At 41.6% G+C, this 9,855-nt stretch overlaps 7 protein-coding genes across 7 annotated transcripts; 4 read left to right on the plus strand and 3 right to left on the minus strand.

The window, feature by feature from the left end:
- Positions 1 to 183: 183 nt before the first annotated feature.
- PAS_chr4_0424 (Hypothetical protein) lies at positions 184 to 795 on the plus strand (the record flags this gene model as incomplete). Its single annotated transcript, XM_002493809.1, has 1 exon — positions 184 to 795. One exon carries the CDS (start codon positions 184 to 186, stop codon positions 793 to 795), a length of 612 nt encoding a protein of 203 aa, XP_002493854.1.
- Positions 796 to 878: 83 nt separating this feature from the next.
- Positions 879 to 1,781, minus strand: PAS_chr4_0425 (Hypothetical protein; the record flags this gene model as incomplete). Its single annotated transcript, XM_002493810.1, has 1 exon — positions 879 to 1,781. One exon carries the CDS (start codon positions 1,779 to 1,781, stop codon positions 879 to 881), a length of 903 nt encoding a protein of 300 aa, XP_002493855.1.
- A 166-nt stretch (positions 1,782 to 1,947) lies between these two features.
- PAS_chr4_0426 (Hypothetical protein) lies at positions 1,948 to 2,670 on the plus strand (the record flags this gene model as incomplete). Its single annotated transcript, XM_002493811.1, has 1 exon — positions 1,948 to 2,670. The coding sequence occupies one exon, from the start codon at positions 1,948 to 1,950 to the stop codon at positions 2,668 to 2,670; it is 723 nt and encodes a 240-aa protein (XP_002493856.1).
- A 309-nt stretch (positions 2,671 to 2,979) lies between these two features.
- On the plus strand, positions 2,980 to 3,699 carry PAS_chr4_0960 (uncharacterized protein; the record flags this gene model as incomplete). The annotated part of the gene is made up of 1 exon (XM_002493812.1): positions 2,980 to 3,699. The coding sequence occupies one exon, from the start codon at positions 2,980 to 2,982 to the stop codon at positions 3,697 to 3,699; it is 720 nt and encodes a 239-aa protein (XP_002493857.1).
- Positions 3,700 to 3,986: 287 nt separating this feature from the next.
- On the plus strand, positions 3,987 to 4,589 carry PAS_chr4_0427 (Evolutionarily conserved protein with similarity to Orm2p; the record flags this gene model as incomplete). Its single annotated transcript, XM_002493813.1, has 1 exon — positions 3,987 to 4,589. The coding sequence occupies one exon, from the start codon at positions 3,987 to 3,989 to the stop codon at positions 4,587 to 4,589; it is 603 nt and encodes a 200-aa protein (XP_002493858.1).
- Positions 4,590 to 7,591: 3,002 nt separating this feature from the next.
- On the minus strand, positions 7,592 to 8,308 carry PAS_chr4_0429 (Ubiquitin-conjugating enzyme that mediates selective degradation of short-lived and abnormal protein; the record flags this gene model as incomplete). The annotated part of the gene is made up of 1 exon (XM_002493814.1): positions 7,592 to 8,308. One exon carries the CDS (start codon positions 8,306 to 8,308, stop codon positions 7,592 to 7,594), a length of 717 nt encoding a protein of 238 aa, XP_002493859.1.
- A 196-nt stretch (positions 8,309 to 8,504) lies between these two features.
- PAS_chr4_0430 (Endosomal protein that regulates cell polarity, controls polarized growth) lies at positions 8,505 to 9,740 on the minus strand (the record flags this gene model as incomplete). Its single annotated transcript, XM_002493815.1, has 1 exon — positions 8,505 to 9,740. The coding sequence occupies one exon, from the start codon at positions 9,738 to 9,740 to the stop codon at positions 8,505 to 8,507; it is 1,236 nt and encodes a 411-aa protein (XP_002493860.1).
- Positions 9,741 to 9,855: the final 115 nt, after the last annotated feature.

Consider the following 9,855-nt stretch of genomic DNA (forward strand, 5'->3'; position numbering starts at 1 on the left):
GAGGAAGATTTGTTAGGGAGGAAAAAATTTAAACTCGATAAAAAAAAAATAAAAAAGGAAAAACTTATCAATAAGGTTACCCTGACTGGGGCTATAAATCATGCATATCTATCTGACTGGAGATCATTTCTCCTCTTGTTCTTCTAGTTTACTTTAGACAACTATTTTCAGGCACTAGTAGCAATGTCTTGTGAACACGAACATCATCAGCATGAGGCGCCGCCAATTGAAACTTCATCCGCCCAAAGTTTGAATACCCAGATCGATTTCACCAAGCTTACGGCTCTAAATTGCACTACCCCTAACTCCAAACTATATGAGATTTTTATCCATGAAGGAGAGGAATCCAAGATCACACTTTCCAGTGACTGTGATAACCAACTTATATTGAATATCCCTTTCGTTTCTTCCGTTAAACTATATTCCTTGATATTGAAAACTTCACCCGATAACGATCATTGTCCAAAAAAAATCTCTCTGTTCAAGAATGCGGATGTCGATTTTGAAACCACGGCGCCGAAAAATACACATCATTTTGAACAGCCTCTAGTTGGAGAGTTTGTTGAACATCACTTGCCTCGTCGCTTGTTTACAAATGTTCATAAATTGACTATTTTCTTCGAAGGAAACTGGAGCAACGATGAGTTCGAAAGTTTGGAGATATTAGGAATAGAATTACGAGGTGAATGGGCTCCGTTAACTAAAGATCCGATTATCACGTTATATGAAGCAGCTGCCAATCCTGCAGATCATAAATCTTTAGCACAGGAGACCCAAGATAGCGCCACTTGCTAGGTAACTTATACAGCTACCCATTGCATACTAATACTTACTGTTATTCCGTTGACTTTTATTGTTTCTACTTTTAAACGTGAAGTTCATGCAGATCCAAATTCATTCACTACGTTGGCAAGCTCATTCTCTGAACTAAGCCCACCAGATTCTAAGTTTTCAGAGCAATGGACAACAGGTGTATACATTCCGTAACCTTGCTCTGGGCTGCTGGTAGCCACCGATATTTTGTCCTCAATATCAAATTGACATAGTGGACATTTAGATTCTTCATGCTGTGTTATCCATTCCGAAATACATTTGGTATGGTAGTAGTGACTACATGGAAGTGTTTGCACAAGATCGTCACATTGAAATTCTTCGATGCACACTGGACAACGATCCTCATTGGAAGATATTTGATTAATTCTGTCGACAATTGTTGGGTGAACCATGCTGATGTTGACTGGCTGTTTACCTAGGAATTGTTGCTTGACTCCAGAATTTTGAGCGTACAAATTATACAACGTAGATGGAGTTGGATAAATTGTCGTGACCACAGATTGGTTATCATTATTGTCTTTATTGATGGTGGAGTACTTTAGTTCAGCTGTTTTCAAGAATAGAGATCCTGGGATATGCGACGAAATGTACTCAGGCTTACAGTTTGCTCCGTTGTGGGAGCCGGTCAATCCTTCGATATCGTGTTCGTGTTTCTGTTTTGAGGCTTCACGCATGCTTGATTGCTTAAAAAGGTTTTTACTCCAAGTTTTAAAGAAGTGTGTAGTCTTTTGCTTAAATTCTCCCTCAAAGGCGAAGAAGTTAATCAGCATACTCATCAACCACACTAAACTTGCCAAATATAGGCTAAAAATGCACCAGTTTACAACATTGCACATATAAAGAATTTTGAGCGGTTGTGGGTTCATATAATTTGAATAAGCAGCTTGGTTGAAAGACATATTGATGATAATAGCAGAGTTGATAGAGTCCTCTGTGACATGCGGCATGAATTGAATAGGTGGAGGAAAATAGGCGATGCGTGTGCGGCTCGTGTCTAATTGTTTGCGCGGCTCGTGTTCGCTCTTTCTTACATGTAGGATTCTCGAGACGCGTAGCACGTCTCCTACCAATCCTATCCAACACTTGGGCAAGTTCTCTAGACTCAAGGAGATAATGGTTTCATCAAATGGCGTGTCAGCGACGCCAATGGATTCTGACACGGATGCTCTTGTAAACGGGCAAGTTCTTAGTGATTCCAGTGTGTACGGGCCAACCTACATGGACACTAGCCTTTTACGGTTGATTAAACAGATTGGAACAGTGCTAGGGGACAATGATGAGGATACGATTGATCGTACGCTTTGCAATGGGACCACTAAACTGAAGAATGGTAGTAAGGTAAACTTCAAGCAAGAAACCCCTTCAACTGAGTACAATGGTAACGCCAATGAAGTATGGCCTTCGAAGGTATCCGAGGAGATAACAACTGAGTTACTGCTTGAATTGGTGCAAGAATGTCGCCAAACAATTCTTCAGCTCAACTTGAACAAAAATTTGAATGAACTTCAAGCCAAGATGACAACGGAGCAGCTACACATGGAGAATCAAATTTTAAAGAAATCGCTTGAAACTTTTACGGAAAGCAATGGACGACTAAAGACGGAGATAAAGAATCTTCTGAATAAAAAAGAGAAGCTAGTGAATTATGTGCGCAAGCTCAAAACGGACAAAAAGCATCTTAAAGTTGAGCTTCTACGACAGAGCCAGCAAATGAATCAAATAGAGGAACACGTCAACGTATCTAGAGGGGATATGCTTAATACTCTTGGTATTTTGGCATCACATGTCTTGGAAGATGAGCAACGACGGGATTTAGATGAAACCATTGAAGTGTAGGACGACGATGACAAGTAAACTATGAAGTGCAAGACACAGATACGATTAGAGAGACAACTAGAACGAACCAGAGACAAGCAAATGGGTAAAGTTCAAAGTTACAGGTTACACACTAGTGAATGTTAGGATTTAGTTAAGTTTAGTTCAACTAACTGGAAACAAAGTACAGTATTATTCGATACTTGTAGACATTCATTATCTGGCTACCGACATCTGACATCTCAGGTATTTTTTTTACTTACATCATCCCTACACCTTCTCGCCCACCAATAAAAACTCAACGAAACATCAAACCATCATCAACCAGAGATGTACCCAGTGATCCAAAGTGCAGCCAGACGTCTGGGAGTGCGTTGCTTCAGTGGCACTACTTCTGTGCGAGCATTTAATTTGCAACTGGAGAAAGAAATACGATCTAAAATCGACTCTTTGCCCAAGCTAAACAACATTTTCCAGAACGCTAACGGCTCGGTCAGACAGCCATCAGACACTGAGCTGCAGACCATTGCTGAGCTCAACAGTCTTGTTACCAATAGAAAACTTTCATTGACAGATTACCTGTTCCAGAATGCAGCTAACCAAGCTTTGTACGTTGACAACGAAGCCGATTTGAAGGAGTTGGATATCTCTTCTCGTCAAGTTGTTGATAAGGTTCCTTTCAAGGATGCCAAAACCGGTGAAATCAAGTGGAAAGTGGTCAGAGAAAATGAAAATGAAGGTTGGGAAAAAATCATGTACGTTGGATTCGTACCAACTATGATTCTGATCTTTGCAATTGTACTCTTCAAAGATGACAAATCCATTGATGAATGGGCTATGGACGAGCTTTTGTTGAGATTGAAAGAAAAGAACCTTAGTGATGTAGAGCTAATCGACGAGCTGGACAAACTTTCGAAGTCCCACGTCGGAAAGATTGGAGCCAGTGAGATTAACAAGAGGGACGCGGTCATCATAGAAAGAATCCTGAACGGGGAGTACGACCAATTGTCCGGCTTAAAGAAGAAAGAACTTCCAATAATCGACCTGTAGCGTTTTGACAGACAAAGTATTTATTTATTGAATGATATTAAGAATTACTAAACCCTTCACCTAGCCGTCGTTCTTTGGCTCGTATAGCTTTAGCATGACAGATCTGGATCTTCGCATTTATCCTTCCACTGACTTCCGCATAGACGGGTGGCACGGTTGCCTTCGCGACTCCTTCCGGTGACTCAGGATCGCGACAGAATGACCATTATTACCTTTCATTCCTCTTAAATTTCCTCTCTCATTCTTGTACTACGATATATCCTTAACACAGCAAGCAGACCAACCAGATGACCAAGTCCCCAACTATACCCAAGAACTCCATCCCCTTTCCATCATCTCCAGAGAAGCTTACAGTACCCCCAGATTTGGCCACCGATCATCGCCGCCGCCGAAGCTCATCTATAATATCGCATGTGGAACCTGAGACAATCGATGTCAAGAATGACCAAGACATCAATCCCAACCTAAACGCCAACTGGGTACATTTCAAAGGTGCGTGGCTAGTGCACATAGTAATCATTGTTTTGCTGAAGATCTTCTACGATCTATTCCCGATTTTCAGTAGAGAGTTGAGCTGGACATTGACTAACATTACTTACGTGATCGGATCGTATATCATGTTCCATCAAGTCAAAGGAACGCCGTTCGATTTCAACGGAGGTGCTTACGACAACCTTACAATGTGGGAGCAGATCGACGATGGGGCTCAATATACTCCTGCGAAAAAGTTCTTGGTCGGTGTTCCCATAGCCCTATTTTTGATCTCTACACATTACTCAAACTATGATTTGAATCTGTTTATTTTGAACTTTATCAGTTGTATGATTGTTGTTATTCCCAAGCTGCCATCATCTCATCGTTTAAGAGTGACACTCCCTTTTTTTAGCTGAGTATATAAGTAGATTCTGGAATATATGGATTAGTGGTGCAGTCTGTGTTGACGTCAACCTATGAACCTGGGTACATGCCGACCCACTAGCATTTGGAAGGAGGGTCACTGCAATTTGCGGCGAGGGTGTTCACCTGGCCTTTCCTTTGCGCTTCCAAGCGCGACTCACCCATCAATCTCATCCACTGTCCTTCGCTTCTTCCTCCTCTCACACCAGTCGTACCATGCAATCAAATCCTTACATGCCCAGCTCAAGCATGCTGATATCACCGCAGGTACAGAATAGGGCACTCCAGCAGCAGCTCCTCCAGCAACAGGTTCTTCACCAACAGTTCCCCCAGCAGTCCACAGGTATCAGTAGCGGCCTATCCCCAAATACTCCTATCAGAGAAGTTTGGAGCAACAATCTGCACAACGAAATGATGCTCATCAGAGAGCTGGTGGGTCAATATAACTACGTTGCTTTGTCTGTAGAGTTTTGTGGTATTGCTGGTCGTCCAATAGGAACTTTCAGATCGATCCACGATTTTCATTATCAAACCATGAGAGTTAACACAGATATACTGAATATTGTACAGTTGGGACTTACATTGTGCGACAAAGATGGAAAAACTCCAGATGGAGTGCCAGCCTCGTGGCAGTTCAATTTCAAGTTTGATCTAGATAACGAAATGTATCCATATGACAGTATAGACCCATTGGTTCAAGCAGGAATAGATTTTAACAAGACGAAAGAATTTGGTATTGAAGTATCAGAATTTGCTGAACTACTCATTGATAGTGGTCTATTATTGTTACCTGATGTACACTGGATTAGTTATCATGCTGGTTACGACTTTGGATTCTTAGTTTCATGTCTCACTAACAAGTTAATGCCTAACAATGAAAACGACTTTCAATGGTGGCTCAACACATATTTTCCTAATTGCTACGATATCAAATACATTGCCAAAGTTTTGAGATCTAAGACTAATAATGGAAACGCTGCTTCGTCCAAGCTCTCTTTGGAGTTATTGGCCGAAGAACTGGGAATCGTACGGCCAGGGCAATTAGCTTATGGAGGAGCCATTCAGGTGGGAAGTCTCGCTGTACTCACGAGCTTGTGTTTTTCCAAGTTGAAAAAGATCATGGGTGAAAAGAGTTTTGATACTCAGAAGAACATTATATTCGGGTTCCATAATCTGGGCAAGGAGGTGGACGAATCTGTCCAAATGTCCAATTCGGGCAACGGTATAGACACACCAGGTGCTCAGCATATTCCTCTTGTTGGAGAGACGCTGCGAGGTGTCCCCAACTATTACAGGTAAACTACAGCTTTGGGATTTTATACGTCTTGGTGATGCAAAGTTAATTATATGCATAATAATAAGTATGATGTAAGCAAGATCTCTGGTTCGATGTGGTCTCTGTCGCCCGTTCTGTCACCAGATTTCGTGTACCTACCGATTGCAAATTTTGAAAAGTTCATCTTTCAAGACTCTCAACGGCCCAACAAGTAAAAAAGAGATCAACACTAAGCCGTGAGTCCAGGCTTCCTGATTTTATCAACATGGCTGAACAAAAACTCACTTCCATTGCGTATGCATTTATCAAGTATTACTACTCGATCTTGAACAGTGACACCAAGAATTTGAATAAGCTTTACACCATCGACGGATCGCTGACGCACTCCAACCAAACGGAGCCTTTCAAGCCTGCTCAGAAGGTCCAGGGTAATGAAAAGATTAAGGATTATTATTCCAACTCTGTGCTTGAGGGTGCCTCTGTAATGATCTCCACCATCGATGTTCAAAAGTCGTTCAATGAGTCAATCTTGATAGTCTGTTTTGGTGAAATGTCATTGAAGGAAAATGGAGAACTATCACCTGCGCATAAATTTGTCCAAACATTTGTCTTAGTTCCTACCAAGCAGGATATATACGATCTCAGCAATGATCTTCTACGTTTTATTCCCGACGTGGATGATGAGATTCCCGCCACAGAGGCTGAGAGTACGGAAGAAGTTGACGAAGCCAAGACGGAAACTGCAACCGAAGGGTCTACCAATGGAGAAGTCGAAGTTGCAGAAGAAAAGCCGGATGGAGTTTTCTCGCCAAAGATTGACACCAAAGCTTCAACTCCAGAGACTGTTGATGAGGAGCCCAAGACTGCAACTGAAAGTGAGACGCCAACCGAAACTCAGAAACCTGAGAAACCTGAGGAAACTGAGAAAACTGAAAAAACTGAAAAACCCGAGTCTGATGCCATTGATGCTACTACAAAAAAGTCAGAAACTGTCAGTCTCAACCCTAAACCTTTGAGCTGGGCCGATAAGCTCAAGTCTGATGATAAATCATCCAATGCTAGTTCTACCCGCGTAATCGTTCATCAGAAGGATACCAAAGATTCCAAAAAGCCCAAGAAATCGACCACCAACCACAATAATACCAATGACAAAGAAACAGAAACAACTGAGTCCCAATCTATTGGTACTGGTAACAAGAACACTAAGAAAAAAGTTGCATCAGCCAAAAAGAACAACTCTGATTTTTATCCAATATACATAAAGGGAATTGAAAAGGATGTGACTGAGAAAGATCTAACCCAAGCCTTGCAAAAGGCATTCGGTAAAGTTGAAACATGTAAGATAGACAGATTGATTGCCCTAGTGGACTTTGCTGAAGCCTCTTCCCAGAAGAATGCAATCCAGGCCAAGACTATAGAGGTTAAGGGACATGTCATTAAGCTGGAGCCTCGTACCAAGAGAGACAATAAACCCTCTCACAAAAAGAAGTCGGCCAGTTCTTCTCAAAAGAAAGTAAGTGCTCTTCCGGATAGCGATGGTTTCAAGAAGGTAGGAAAATAATCTTAAATACAGAGAACATAGGAAAAGAACAGAAAGAAAAAAAAAAAAAAGAAGAAACTAGGGAAAATTGGTCAATTATAGAGGAGGTGAACTTTCTCTAGACATCCTGGCGCTATGTAGTAATAATTAATAGATTGCATACTCTATCCTGTGAAAAATCATCTCAAAAGCTCTTCTAAAATTTCCTGTTTAGTGTCTCCGTCGTTGTCTTCAACTCTTGTCAAACCCAATTTTTTGAGAACATCCAAGATCTTTGGTCGGGAAAAGCCCATGTTCTCAAACATTTCAATGCTAGCAATCTCGATACCATCGATATGAGTCACCTTCTCTACTTTGGTCTTCTTCCGATTATTCTCATCCTGCTCTGAAGCCTCATTCGACGAATGTGACTTTCCATCGTCGGGGTTGCCTTTATAGTCGGGATTGGGAGCATACTTGAAAGTCCATTCTTTAGCTGTGCGATCAAACTCTCTCTTGTCCTTCAGAAAGACACTTGCAACCTGTGCGTCCTGAGGGTCACTTGGCTCTGGAGATTGAAGAAGGGACTGCAGAGAGATCAGGGTCGATTTAAGTGTGAGAATAGGCGTCCAGGCATTCTTCAATATATCGAGGCAGATTGCTCCTGTAACACTAGAAATATTAGGGTGGTATATCTTGGAATCAAATTGGACCTTAGGGGGCTTGAATGGATAGTTTGAAGGTATTTGAATGTCCACCTTGAATAGCCCACCTTCGTAAGGAGTTCCTGGGGGTCCAACGAAGGTACCTTTTAGGTGTGACAGATCATTCTCGTCGATGACCTCTAAGGTTACCCCACTCAATGGATCCTTCTTGACGTCCTCCAATTCTCTGCTGATTCGTTTAATGCTAGTCATTACAAGTGGTGGATGGTTTTCTTTAACCTTTTCTTGTTAATTATGACTGAGTGACCAAGCGGTTGTGTGATACTTTGTTAAGGGGAAAACCAACACTCTGTTGTGTAAAACGATGCTGGATGGACGTTCGAGAACAATACATCCGTTAGGATGCTGTGAACTTTATATACCAATATACATAATGTGGGGTTATAACCTATAAATAATCCCGCCTCTCACTTGTAAAAAGCTCTTGACTCGCACGCTCATCTTCAAAGTTTAGCAATGAATGATCTCCAATTTTACGAGGTTTAATCAAAACCTTCAAGAGGAACAGGAACCCGAACAGGAAACTTGCACCCGCCACGATCAGGTAGCATACTCCTAATCCAAAATGACGTCCTCCAAGAATATTATTGGACGTTATAACCAGAGACTTTGATCCTCCAAAAATGGATACTGGGTAGTTTAGTCCAATATCAATTTGATAAGTTCCAGACTCCATTGCAGTTGTAGTGTTTTTAGCTGCGAGTTTCATGAATGAAGGTAAGGCTGCCGTACGCATCCAATTCTGAAAGAATTCATTCTCTGTTATGTCAAAAATGTTGTCTTCTGTATAGCCGTTCGGGTACATTTTCTCCCAGTTGGGAGGAGGTACGATTTCATCCCAATTATAGCTAGTTTTTTTATAGGTCGTACGATCAGTTTTCCAAGCAATATCCTTGGTCGTCAGCTCATAGGTGACATTCTCTGAACCTCCTGCAGGATTTAGCAGCACTGGCGAAGATAGGGTGTCATTGAAATAAGAATTGGCTACCAATCCACATGGGTAGACAATCTTATCCCCAGAGTGAGCAAAAGGCTTACAATCTGAATCAATATCATCATAAGGCACAGCCTCACCTTTGAGCTGTTCCAAGTCGTATGACTCCACGTATCTTCTGTGATTCTGGAAGAAATTGGTCAGTTTATAATAAAAATACAATGGAGAATGAATGTCGTTGGGAATGTCAAATTCAATATGGCAAGTTCTGACTGAGTTTCCTAAAGAGTCTGTTGAAGTGCTGGTTCTCCATCTAGGATTCTGATAGTTGCTGTAAGAGGATGTAGACTTGTCAAAATGAAAGTTCACCCTATTTCTGGGAATCTCAGCATATTCGTCTGAATCCTCTAATTCATCGCATCTGCTGTAATTAATTACCAGATTCTGTACTCTGTAGGTCCTAAATATCAGGGCTATCCCTATAGGACACATTACCAAGAATACAACAAACAGCAGAGGTAATATTGTCTTTGGCGAGTAGATCGGCTGCCATGCCTTTAGTCTTTGTTGTCTGAACGCCGTGTTTGGGGGCTTTCTGGATTTGGTTCTATCAGAGCCCTTCTTAGGTCCTGAAATGTCTAACTCATCAGAGTCCACAGAGTTGCCTCTTCGACGCCGAAAAAAGTTCATTTGTCAATAACGCAGTCAATGTATGAAGGTTGTTGGTGTATGTTGTAGTTGTGTTCAGTATCGCGGGCGGAGATATTAAAAAGAAGGAGGCGCACATAGTGCCTCTCAAAGGTTC

Source organism: Komagataella phaffii, chromosome 4 (genome assembly GCF_000027005.1).
Source record: "Komagataella phaffii GS115 chromosome 4, complete sequence".
Classification (NCBI taxonomy): Eukaryota; Fungi; Ascomycota; class Pichiomycetes; order Pichiales; family Pichiaceae; genus Komagataella; species Komagataella phaffii.